The 13,824-nt window shown below is 41.5% G+C and overlaps 1 protein-coding gene across 1 annotated transcript in view; it reads left to right on the forward strand.

The window, feature by feature from the left end:
- Nucleotides 1-12,919, forward strand: part of LOC139640304 (dystrophin-like) — a gene marked incomplete at its 3' end in the record, with an annotated part of 126,100 nt that extends 113,181 nt beyond the window's left edge. Inside the window, exons 14-20 of the mRNA XM_071514492.1 lie at nucleotides 599-749; nucleotides 2,357-2,476; nucleotides 5,947-6,048; nucleotides 7,969-8,076; nucleotides 8,337-8,516; nucleotides 11,420-11,559; nucleotides 12,796-12,919. Coding sequence (XP_071370593.1) covers nucleotides 599-749; nucleotides 2,357-2,476; nucleotides 5,947-6,048; nucleotides 7,969-8,076; nucleotides 8,337-8,516; nucleotides 11,420-11,559; nucleotides 12,796-12,919 — 925 coding nt within the window. The remainder of the gene's footprint in view (nucleotides 1-598; nucleotides 750-2,356; nucleotides 2,477-5,946; nucleotides 6,049-7,968; nucleotides 8,077-8,336; nucleotides 8,517-11,419; nucleotides 11,560-12,795) is intronic.
- Nucleotides 12,920-13,824: the final 905 nt, after the last annotated feature.

The raw sequence follows: 13,824 nt of genomic DNA on the forward strand, positions 1-13,824 counted from the left end.
TACATACATTACACACCACAAGCTAAAAGCAAAACAACAAGACAGCAAGCGAAGACAATACAATCAACATATAAATAAATAGCAGGCAGCGGGGTAGCTATGTCAACATGCTCATGTTTTCTTGGTCATAAAAAATTAGAATTAAAATTTAATATGCTACATGGTATTTTGTAACCATTTCTTTAAGGCCACTTTAAACGTGCTCTGTGAAACACTCAATTTCAGTTTTTTGGAAAAGGTATGAAGTCTGTCGAGCTACCTCTTGTAAATTAGCTATGATTGTCTCTTAGTAGTGAGAAATAATTGATTAAGTACTTTGGTACCATGTTTTTAACAATTTTGTAAGTGAGCAGCATCCTAATATAAATGGTTCTTTTTCACCCCGTCAGCCAGTTAAGTTCACCCCGTCAGCCAGTTAAGCTTTTTAAAATGTGCAGGATCAAGATGTGTACATGGCTGGACCTTTAATATAACTCTTATCAATTTATAAGGGTGCAGGATGCAGGATAGATACATGGGGGGACTTCCATAATGGCTACCAGTGTGGTTTCACCAAGTGACTGATAGTTCAGCAGCTGTATTACCTCTCAACCCTCAGACTTCATGAGGTCCTGATGGACCTGCAGCACCAGCAGTTGAAGCAGCTCACCGATTGGCTGGATGTGACGGAGGCGCGGATTAAGAGGATGGGGGCTCAGCCGCTGGGTCCTGACCTGGAAGACGTCAAGCACCAAGTGGAAGAGCACAAGGTGGGCTGCTGGTCTGGGCATGTTCAGACACTGAGGCCACGTCCAAGCATGTTTGGAGCGGTTCAGTCGAACTCTGGAGCGTTTTCTTGACCGTTTACTTGCCCGTTCCATATGGTTTTATGGGTGTAAGGAGACAGAGGTTGACGCATAACAAAATGAACTGAAGGCAAACCGCAGTCTGGACTGATGCTCATATTCAGCTGTTTTTCATGTATTCTTACCCGGTATAAACACCAGAGAAGTTAAATTAAGGCAAACAAGTCCATCATATTTAGCTACAGGGATCGGAATCAGATTAGTTTTGACTCCCTTCATCGCCAAAATCTCTAACCTGGTGGGACGACAGGTTACCAAAACTCTGTCCTACAAAGAAGCTGCTTGTGAGTCCATGTGACTTCTGTTTACAGGCTCTGGTTCATTTGTAATATGGCAGTGTGAACCAAACGAACCAAATACAAAAATACAACAAAGCAAACTTGAATCCCTACCAGCTGCAGTGATGCTGTTCTGTAGCTGAACCTGACCTCTGACCTCCCTGTGCCGGGGGTCAAGTGATAACAGAATTTCTCCTTGAGGTATCAATTTGGCATCACATCATCTGCTATAGGATTTCATGAACTGTAAACCAGCATTACAGGCTACTTTGGGGACTTGCAGTCACCACCACTCATTTAGTTTAGTTTTTAAAACCTGGTGTAAAAATCACAGCCTCACCACGCCTCCAAACACAGCAAAGTAGACCCCGGTAATATTTTCTTTTGTGTGTGGGGTCGTACTTTTCAATAAATCATTTTGCAACCAATTCCCCCAGCTGCACACCGAACCTCATTTTGACTGGAATTGCGACCAGTGGAGAAATCATACATCACTTTGTGAAACTGGGAGCTTTCAGAAAAGCTTTGGAAATTGAATCCTGTGCCCACCAGTGGGGGTTTAAACAACATGATCATTTTTTTTCACTCTGCCTGTTTGGTGGTAGGCGATTTGGTGATTTTGTTTGCAGCCTGCACAGTACATACGGCAATCAGTTGCATTTACGGGAAATCAGACTTGATTGTATTTGTTGCTCTTCTTTTCGGTCTCTGATTATTTTCTCTTACGGTGGTTAATATGACAAAATCAAGAAAAAGGAGGAACCTTAATCCAACTTTTACAATCTGACATGAAAAAAATTACAATTAAGGAATGCATAGCAATTAATTGGAAACTTTGAACAAGCATTTATCATGCCTTGTCTGAGCTATCATCTTGAAATTTGGTACATGCATAAAATCTATGATGAGCTTTTTGATTTACTAGAAATGAAGACTTATGTCTCCCACAAAAGGAACTTTTGATCTGTTGTGATGAGAAGTTTTGGTGAACCCGAAAGGACTTTTTCGTTGTTTGTGGGCACCAACTTTTTTTTACTGTAGGCTTGTTTACTTGTGTTGGCCACCCGGTGATGAGGGAATATAGTTGAAACATTGTTCCGCTCTGAACTCCTGTGGTCTTACAGGAAACCAGTGTTGTTTAGGTTCTATTGCTTCAAGCAATATTCTGTCATTAGTTCGCCATCATTTAAGCTAGTTGGTTTCTGTGTGTGTGTGTGTGTGTGTGTGTTGCAGCTCTTGCAGGAGGACCTGGAGCTGGAGCAGGTGAGGGTGAACTCTCTGACCCACATGGTGGTGGTGGTGGACGAGAACAGTGGAGACAGCGCCACCGCCGCCTTGGAGAGCAAGCTGCAGGTAGGGACACGCCACACACACACAAACACACACATATGCTCCCATACACACTTCCACTTCCATTAACAATGCACACATTTCCCACAATTTGCTGATCACAGAGAGTGTTATGAACATTCGTGGGAAGACAAAAATGCCTTGTGGGCTAATTTACTTTTGAGCTCTCTCTGTTAAATATTTTTGGAGTCTCTCTCTCTCTCTCTCTCTCTCTCTCTCTCTCTGCCCACTCTCTCCCTCGTTCTCTCTCTCTCTCACTCACTCTCTCAGTGGGAGTGGGCTCAGCAAACTACAGTGTTGTGTTTCTTGGGGAAAACAGATTGAGCGGGAGATAGTTTTGTCTTTGGTGTTGTGCGGTAATTAGACCTTGCTAGCAAAATGAGCTTGCTTGTCTGTGTGTATCTATGTGTGTGTGTGTGCGTTCCCAAGATGTAGATGTATGCTCGCATGCATACTTTTATGCATGCTCGCGTGCTGCCGTTGGTTGTGGGTTTTTGTGTGTGTGTGTGTGTGTGTGTGTGTGTGTATGTGTGTGTTGTAGCTCTTGCATGCTGCTGACTTTGTTTACTCTATAAGTTATCATCATACAGACTCCAGCCAGGAAGACAGACTTTGCTGCCTGTATGTGTGGTTAATTCTCCACGCTTGTCTAAGCCTGTGATGTATGGGCTTTAGTTCCCCTTGTTAACTCCCATACACTGCAAAGAATAAAGCTTAAATCTATTAAAACAACGGCCGGCGATTTTCACAGCTTTCTAACACGCAAGCCTTAATTGCGGCGTGCTGCCTTGTGTTGAAGCACTGTCACCCCGCTGCCGGCTTTGTCCCCGATTCGTTTGTTGGAAGTGATTATTTTCTCACTCTGAAATCGACTGACTGAGCTTTTGATACGAGGACTGACAGCTGAACACGCCGGCAAGCATCCGCCCTGCTGAAGTGTCCTTGAGCAAAACACTGAATCCCTACCAGCTCCTGGGATTTTCACAGCATTTTGAGTTATAGTTGGTTGCGAAAGTAGCAAAAAAAAAAAGCTTTCTTCATGTTCAGTCAGTCTCTTCAAGAATCTCTGCTGAGATAGTAAAAATTAATAATTTATGTACTGATATTTTTTTAAGATACTGAAATCCGGAACGGGGCTTTAAGAGCAACCTGAATTTTCTCTAAATTTATCATTGTCATAGGAAATGTCACCACAACCACTAGTGTTTTGTTCTTTCGCCTCTGCGAGCTATTTTGCATTTGCATATCATTACTTCTCCTCCTCTCTGTTTTTGACAAGTAACAAGTACCAGGCTGCTGGAAGGGATTCTTCTTGGTGAAGCCAGAGTTCATTAGTTCACCATTCTCATAGCAGGACCGTAATAAGAGTGAGAAGACCATTATATAGGGTTAATTGAAACAGGATTTGATGTTACTGGGGAAACTAGGGGTGTGATGGGGAGGAAAACGGGGAGGTCATGTGACTTTGGGAGGAGAAAGTTGAGGCGGTGTTGAACTTGGAACGATAAAAGGAAGGTGACGGTGATATAACTTTGGGAGGAGAAAAGCGGAGGTGTTTGGACATGAAAGGTGAGTGAACTGAGGTGGACAACAAACAGGAGGTGCAGTAATTTGGGTAATTGGTATGTGTCCGACATTCCCGCCAGGGGGAGAAAAGGGTTGTGGGTAAAAGCACTCTCTGCTGTAGAGAAAGCAGATTAGTTGAATAAAAGAGAATTTCTCCTCCCAAACTTTTGTCATAAACTCATTCCAAAAAGAAATTTACATGAATATATTAATGACACAATACCACAGCAAGTATCTTGAATTATTCACCATGTCACATTAAGCAATTACAATGCTGAACACACATTGTTATGCTGCTTGCAAAGTATAATCACATTAAATATCATTAGAAGGCTATTGCTAGTTTTCACTTTTTTTTGCGACAAGCGTTTTTTGCAAGCGTTGTTTCCTAAAGTGCAGGGTTTTTTTGGACCTTACTAAATAGAAGATAAGAGAGATAAATAGAGATGAGAGAAGAATGTAAAAATGCAAATTTAAGGTGCCTTCCCTGGTTTCTCCCCGCTGTTCAACTGTCGCTTGGATTAATTACAGGCCATTCATCTTAAGATTAACCTGCTGAGACACACTCTCTCTCTCTCTCTCCCTCTATCTCTCTCTATTTCTCTCTCTCTCCCTCTCTCTTTGTGTCTGTCTTTACCTCCTCGTCTCTCTCTCCCTCACTGTCTCACTTCCTGCATCTCATTGTCTTTTCCTCTCCTTTTCTCCCTCATTCCCCTTTCCTCTCTCTCTCTCTCTCTCTCTCTGTCACTCTGATGACTTTGTCAGTGGACACAGGGTGTGTTTTGTCTTTGCTAGTTAAATGGAACGGAAGAGGGTTTCAACCATTTGACTCAGCCTACGGCTAGCTGCCAATACTCCAATACAATGGAGAGAGAAAAAATAGACTTTTACAGCTCACAGCCTATGTGTGTGTGTGTGTGTGTGTGTGTGTGTGTGTGTGTGTGTGTGTGTGTGTATGTGTCAGTGCTGCTAATGAGAGTAATTTCTCTCTTCTTTGCACATTCTGCAGTCAGAGCAGCAGGGTCGTCACAGTAACACAACTACAATACCATCCCAGGCCAAGTATCACCAAAGACACCAAATGAAAACTACTTGTTGATACAGAATATGGTTAATAGCACAAACTTTTACTGGTTGGGTTTGTCAGTTTTAAAAACAGTGATATTGGGATGCGTCTTGTGTCTCATACTATGTGTTGCCAACCCAAGCTGATGTCCTTTTATCACTGGTATGGTTTCATGATGCTTCAGTAGTCCAAGATCACAGGAATAACATTTGCAAGTATAAATATGGTTTGAAGTGGATTCGACTCTTTGAAACAGCAGTTTATAGGATATTAAACATTGAAAAGCCTCTAAAATAAAAGAAAAAGGAAAAAACAAGAAGAAAATTGAGGAGAAACAAAAACTTGAAACGCTCTCCTCTCTTTCCCAGAGGGATGGAGCCAGTAATGATTAGTCAAAACTCATTCAGAATAAATGCATTGTCTTTATCATCATTAAATTATATTAATTAAATTAGATTAATTATATTATACTATATTAATTATATTAATCGTGTTTTTTTTAATTTGCACAGGCAGTAATCTCTATTCAGTGGGATTTACGTCATTTTACAGAGAGATTTTCTTGCTGCCTTCTCTGAGTTTCATGCCCCTGCACAATCATGATTAGCCCCGTCCCTCTGGGACAGGGAGGAATGAGTATCAAACTGCATTTTTGGCAGCTAAGAAATTAAACTGGCAAGTGAAATCCTGAATCCATTAGCCTCTGAGGCAAGATGACGAAAATGTTTCAATCCCTGTAGGGAAATATTCAGAAAGAATTTTTGTGTTAATGTAGACATGAATAGATGATTCTTTTCCAATTTATGTATTTGCGTGTGTGTGTGTGTGTGTGTGTGTGTAGGTGCTAGGTGACCGCTGGGCAGCCATTTGTAAATGGACAGAAGAACGTTGGATTCTGCTTCAGGAGATACTGCTGAAATGGCAGCACTTCACCAACGAACAGGTATGGGCACATAAGAGTGTGTGTGTGTGTGTGTGTGTGTGTGTGTGTGTGTGTTGTGTGTGCTAATTGAGTGGAGCATGGGTAGGGTCGTAGCAGTATTACTACATGTATAATGAGATTAGTTCATCCAGATAGTTCCTAGTCCCACATTCTTAAAGAGAAACTGAGCTGAAACAGACTCCACTTTGTTATTACATGTTGGACCGATCCACCAATATCTATGCATAAGTCACTGATGTATTCATCTGTCACTTTGGAAAATATTAACTAAATATGAGACAGAAGATTTGTCTCGTGATCGCTCTCCAGTGTGATAGACACAACAGAAATGTTAGGAAATATGGTAAATGCTGCATTTAGTGATTTATCATCTTGCACAAGAGAAATGCAATATATGCCTCGATCTTATGACTGGTTTCTCTAAAAGATATTTTTGAAAATCAAACCTCTCTCAATTAAGTTCATATTAATTCTTTGCTAGTGTTCCTTTGAACAAGGAAGACTTTTTATCATTAAAGGTAAGACTCCACAGTTGTGGATGGTTACTCTGCTAGATATTGTGATTCATGATTGTTAATTAGTTATTCATTTTGATTGTTAATTACTTACTCATTTTGATGACTTGAGGAATAAAATTACTGCACATTTCCTTTATCACCATATTGACATTTGATATTTCAACTACAGCAGACATTCCAAAGGAAATTAAATGTCATAATTTCCGATTTGCCAATGTTGTGTGATTGATAATCGGGGAAACTAAAATCACAATATCCAATTAAACATGAGTAAGTGATCAGCGCTAATTAAAGCCGAACCAGACATGCAGTGTGGTTCTCCCCCTTTGGGTCACAGCCACCCTTTGTTTACTTTGTGATTTATTTGATTGAAGACATTTTACCACTCTCAAGTGATTGATTGAGCTATTGGTACATAGACTAACAGATTAAAAAAAAATTGTCGATTTATGTATTATTTGTGTCATTTGGAGCAAAACAGACCTTTATTTAAATAAATTAATGAGGACATTTTGTTGTTATCACTTTTAATGCAACTATTTTAGAGTTAGGTTTAGATTTTGGCATTGGTTAAGGTTAGAATAAGGTTAGAATTAATTTTTGCCATGTATGTGGGCTTATTTTAGGGAAAAGGAATGAATATAGTCAGTAGTGGCCCTCAAAAATACAAATGTGTGTGCATGTGTGTATATATGTGTGTTCAAAAACAAAAGGCCCAGAGTTACATCAATAAGCCCTACTGTTTAAAAATCTGTGTGTATACATATTTACACTGTATCGGAAGCTAATATGCTCAAACTTTTGGACTGCAGGCTTTAGGGGCCCATTTGATGAAGCATGATTACTCAGTTACTCAGATAACTCTAAAAATTCATCATGAAATAACCTCTCCAGTGTGTTTCATAATGAGGGATCATTGGCTGGAATGGCTTCAAGACATCCATAAGAGCCAGAGCCCAAATTTAATTTGATGAATTATTCAAAACATCAGGAAATACATTGAATTCAATTTTCCCCGTTCTCCGGCTAACTGCTTCTTCAAGTGCCACCCCAGGCTTTGATTCAGAATTAACTGTCCGGGCGCTGATAACAGAAATATTCAGAGGAAGTGCAGTATGCAGTGTAATCCCCACTGAGGGAGAGATGCTGTCACAGACAATAGGCCGCTGTGAGCTTTTCACCGGCCTTAGGAGGCTGCTGCAGTGAGGAGCCGTCTGTTCAAATGGGAGACAATGGCCCGAAGTGCACCGTCTTTCACATGATAAGCAAAGATTTCTTTCTCTTCTCGCTCCCTCTTTTCCTGCCACCCCCCTTCCTCCTTCTTTTATCCTCTCCTCTCCTCTCCTCTCCTCTCCTCTCCTCTCCTCTCCTCTCCTCTCCTCTCCTCTCCAAATCCTCTCAGTGTTTGTTTGACTCCTGGCTGACTCAGAAAGAGGACCTGGTTCGCTCCATCAAGACCTCCAACCTGAAGGACCAGGCGGAGATGGTGGCCTGCCTCCGCCGGCTGGCTGTGAGTTTCCCCTGCAACAGAATAACAATCACTTTCACTCACTAAATCGGATAAATGTGTAGGAATTTACTGCAGTGTTACACAGAGAAATACAAGACTATCACCTGATTTATGCTGTCTTGTAAGCCCACTATACATTGAATTAAGTGCAGTTGTACAACATTTGTTTCCGACCACGCTTTGTGAGGCGATTCACGACTGCTTATAACCCCGACATATGTTTGTTAACTGTGTATATGTGTGTGTCTGTGTCCCGCCAGACGGTGAAGGGGGACCTGGAGGTGAAGCGTCCCACCATGGACAAGCTGTGCTCCATGAGCCAGGACCTGCTGTCCAGCGTCAAGAACAAGGAGGTGGCCAGCAAACTGGAGGCCAGGCTGGACAGCTTCGCCCAGCGCTGGGACCGACTGGTGCAGAGCCTGGAGATGAGCAGCTCCCAGGTAACACACACACACACACACACACACACACACACACATAAAAGATTCAAGATTCAATAGTTTATTCAACAGTGTATTACAATACCTACCAGGTTGCTAGGCATTTGTCCAAGTGCGCTCAGGATAGACACAAGACAGAACAATACCCATTATTATATACAACAAACTAATCAATAAATACAACACAGTCTCATAAAATGGAATGAAACGCAGATTTTGTGTTGTGGACACAAATAACGTCAAGGTTAGATTCCTTCACTACAAAAGAATTATGTGACATTAGACATTGGACACGTCAACGGCTACATTTAAGCAAGTAAAACAGCTTTTTAAGTGAAACTACTTCAGTTAAGGTTAAGGTTTGGCAACTAAAACAATTTGATTAAGGTTAAGGTAAGGTTTTGGTCGTGGTTAAATAATACAGACTTTAGCTAAAAATTCAAACTTCATTCACAGTAGAGAACTTCTTCAAATTAGTTGGGAATTGAACCCAAGTCCTTAGGGTCCACCATCCCTTCCTCCACTCCCTTACTTTCCACTGCACCAGTTCAGTGTCAAACTACTGCCCGGTTCTAGTCACGCCTCCTCCTCGTAATCCGTTCCTGGTGGGGAAACGTATTTCTTTCCCTTTTGCTTTTCAACACATTGCACTCATTTCACAAAAAATCCAGGAGACCAGGCTGAATAAATAAGTGAAATCCAATCCAATCAAATCAATCATCATTTGTAGCATCCAGACCCAACAGGTTCAGCACGCGCGCTGCCTCGGGATAGGTTCTGTGATGAAACCGAGTCCTGAGGGACGGAGAGAGAGAGAGAGAGAAAATGAATTGTCTGGGTGAGAGGGGTCAGCGAACACCTATAGAGGTTTACGCTACAAACGGGCTGAGAATGTAGAGGAGACAGAGGGGAGAGGCATGAGGCTGTAGCTGCTTGTGTGCGCAATCCTTTCCAGCTGAGCCTGTCCTGAGCAGACCTACAGCCGCACCAAGCACTGATGGAGGAGGTGACAACACTTTGGATCACAGCACTAGAAGCAGACATAAACAAGACACACACACACACACACACACATAATGGTGGACATATGCATAATACAGAAGTATGCAGGTGCACTCATGTCTAAACAGACATGCAGTTGGACACATCTAATTTTGTATGCTTTGAACCACAACACAGGTCCGACACACACACACACATAATAGCGTACATAATGCTAACACACACAGGCGTGCAATAGCAGACGTGTCACCAACACACACACCACGCGCACACACACACACACACACACACACACACACACACACATGCAATAGCACACATCTAATTTTGTGCACTTTGAACACGTTCCTATGTGACATTGCAGTAATGTCTAATTCCCTCTTATCACTTTTCTTAAATTTTCTTCACCCCTCCATTTCTCGCCTCGTAACCACGCCATTAAGTATATTTCTCTCTCTCTCTCTCTCTCTCTCTCTCTCTCACTCTCTCTCTCTCCCTCTCTCTCTCTCTCTCTCTCTCTCTCTCTCTCTCTCTCTCTCTCTCTCTCTCTCCTCTCTATCACTCTCTCGCTCTCTCTCTCTCTCTCTCATTGTTCTACAACTGAGGACAAAACCCATTGCCAGTAACTGGTCACACTGGTAGCCCACCTCTCTCTCTCTCTCTCTTTCTCTCTCTCTCTCTCTCTCTCTCTCTCACTCTCTCTCTCCCTATCTTTCTTCCACTCTTTTGTCTCTCTCCACCCCAGTCTCTCTCTCTCTCTCTCTCTCTCTCTCTCTCTCTCTCTTTCTCAGTTACTTGTCCGCTATAATCAGTCAGATAATTAGTGGACTGACCTCTGCGGACATGGAGTCCTCATCACCTCGGCTGTTACATGCACATGCACACACACACACACACACACACACACACACACACACACACACACGCACGCACACACACGTTTCCATGGTAGCAAGGCTATCCCAGTAGTTGCACTAGCTGCTTAGCTGTCATTAGGCTCTTTCCTGCTGACACACACACACACACGCACACACACACAGTGTTATCACAAGCAAACAGCAAATGACTCCTTTCATTAGAATAAGCTAAGTTAAACCAAAAGCTCACACTTTCATTTGAACATGCAAATGCACACATGCATGGACCCACACACACAGATATTCACACTTACGTATTAAATTTCAGTGTTCACCGTATCTATAGCTCTGCAGCATTACATATGTGAAACATTGTGTTGGATATAGCAAACAAACACACACACAAGAGCAGACACACACACAGAAAGGCAATACACAAACAGACACATAGGCACAGGCTTACACACTCACTTTTTCTCTCTATCTCTCTCATACACACACACACACACACTCACACACACAGCGATACATACTCTCTCTCTCTGTCAGGTTACAAGGATCAGTCAAAATCACACAAATCCCAAATCACTACTTAGTACAGTCTCACAGCTGTCTCAGTATACACACAAACACACACACACACACACACACACACACACACATACACACATACACTTGCAGTTGTTGATGAGACCCCCTAAGCATCTTGGTTTATATATTTGTTGTGGTGATTTATGATTTGATGTACCTGATCCTTGACTCATCGTCTCTCAAAGACATTGCTGCAGTGTGTGTGTTTGTGTGTGTGTGTGTGTGTGTGTGTGTGTATGTGTATGGGAGTGTGTGTGAGCGCACTCAGACAGCTGGGAGACTGTGTTAAGTAGTGATTTGGGATTTGGGTGATTTTGACAGATCCTTGTAAACTGACATTACGCCTGCTGTTGTGTGTAATTTGTATTTTGTGTGTGTGCGTGTGTGTGTGTGTGTGTGTGTGTGCGTGCGCGCATGTCACAGCTTTCATCCACAGTCACTGTGGCCCAGCAGTCGGAGCTGACCCACTCAGTCACGGCGTCCGTTACCAAGGTGACGACACGGGAGAAGGTGACCGCCATGCGCCAGACCCGCGAGTCGCCGCCACCACAGAAGAAGAGACAGGTTGTTGTGGATTCTGAACTCAGGAAAAGGTAGGTGTTGGTGCATGTGTGTGTGTGTGTGTGTGTGTGTATTGCTATACACATGAGGAGTTTGAGTCAATTTAATTATAATATCAAAATCTTCTAACTCTGGTGAAACGTTCAGTTTCATGCTCCCCTTTCTTCTGTCTTACGTCAACAGGTAGGTGATGATACACTAGGAAGTATTGAATCTGTCAGAATAGATGTAAAAGATGCTGTAGGCCATATTGAAAGTGAACCTTACCTGTAAAGTGCACTAGTGAAGTAGACAAACTAGAAATGTGTATCTTGTAGTGTACAGTAGTAACAGTAGTAATGAAGTAAGCAGCCTGAGTGGATGTGTTATAGACTGTAGTGATAAAGTCTTGAAAGTGGATCTTTGTTAGTGAGCTGTAGCAGCGAAATAGGCAACCTTAATTTTTTTATTAATTTGTTTTCAGTATACTACGGCTCAGGATGGCAATAATGTTGTTCATGATGTTTTGCAAATAAAAGTAGTCTAGTTAAAAGGGTATGTATTGAGTGAATTTGGAGACTAAGTCCTCACTGGCAGAACAGTCACAATACTGGACCCTGACTGGCCGACAGCAGCAGCTCCTCTGATTGAAATGAGGTGAACCTGCTGAGCGGAGGCTTTCCAGTTCAAGTGTTGCAAACTGGCCTGATTGTATTGTAGCAGCTGTTTAGTGAGGAGAGCCAATCAAGACCAAATGTAGTTGTGATATGTTGACTGGAGTTAGTCCAAAACTGCTTGTAGAAAAATGGATTGATTTTTGAAAATGCAATAGCTTTAAATGTAACCACTTAAACAAATTACAATAAATTTTAACAATGTCTACATTAAACAACTTTGATTGCATACAAATAAAGGGAAATTTCAATTCCTGTAATTGGACCCCTTTAAAAGTTTTTTTTTTTTTAATCCTTTTTATCATCTTTTATCCTATTTAAGAGTAAAAACCAATTCCATTTATTTAAATGCATCTGAGGAAACAGACAGAAACAAGTAGCTAATCTCAAAAGTGTATTTTGACTGTCAATAGTTGTACTGAAGTAGGCGATCTTAAACGGAAATCATTTGTAGTAAATTAGAGCAATGAAATAGGCAATCTTGAAAATGTAGTTTTTATAGAAAACTGTAGCAACAAAGTATCTTTAATGCTAAATAATATAAGCAAAGCAGTTGATATTGATATGTGATATGATAAGTGTGTGTGTGTGTGTGTGTGTGTATGTGTATGTTAGGTTTGACGTGGACTTCACAGAGGTCCACAGCTACATGACCCGGGGCGAGGCGATCCTGCAGAGCCCCGAGTTCTCTGTGTCACGCAAGGAGGGCAGCGTTCAAGAGCTGCACGACAAAGTGCTGGTAAACACACCGTGTGTCTGCCTGATGGCCCTGCAGCGCTTGGAGTGCTGTGTGATGTTGAAATTACAGGTTCTATCCCACAGTTTGGTCCGAAATGAGTTTTTGATTCAAGATAGCACTCATACCTGAGAGGACGATCTTAACTGTGATTATGGATACAGCACAGTGATGCGGCTTGGTGTGAGGTGAAGCAAAGTCTCCATAATCACAGTGAAGTTCTCAAGCTTTTATACAACAGCTACTGGTGCGTGTGTGCTGACTGACAATGTTTTCCACAGTAGTATGCATACAAAATAATACAAAATAGGAGAAAACAAGAACGATGGCTAACTATGTTGCTGCTTACCACAGGAGTTGGCATAGCAACTACCAACACATGGCCAGCTGTACTTTATCCTTGAGCAATCACATTGCTTGGCTGGAACGACCTTGTGTATAATTATTTAGCCTAACAAATAGGTCATTACTTATGACTGAAGTGAAATTATTGAAAATGGGCCTGGGAATAATAAATAGTTTAGAAGCCTTAAGAAACTGTGAGTTAACAATTAAATCACAATAAAAAGTTACTTATCATATTATACATATTTGAGTAGTCGATCATTAGCAATGGCACTAAAAATGAGTCTGTAAGCATTCAAACAATTTCTAAATTTACAGCACATTCCTAATGAATTTGAAATACTTAGGAAATGATCATGCTTACAAATGGCTTTAAAAACCTTGATACATGGTTGTACATGTTTCAACTTTAGATTAGTTGCTGCGACAACCTGTACAAGTGTTTAACAGCGTTTACAAATGTACTGACTAATAATTTATAGTACATGAGTAAAACATGAATATAGTCCAGTGCAACAGTTTAACATTCATGAACAAGCACTGAAGCATTTATACATCATTTG

Source organism: Centroberyx affinis, unplaced genomic scaffold (genome assembly GCF_046629955.1).
Source record: "Centroberyx affinis isolate AG114_WGS23_722 - 3 ecotype Tasmania unplaced genomic scaffold, CSIRO-AGI_Caff_v1 ptg000287l_1, whole genome shotgun sequence".
NCBI lineage: Eukaryota > Metazoa > Chordata > Actinopteri > Beryciformes > Berycidae > Centroberyx > Centroberyx affinis.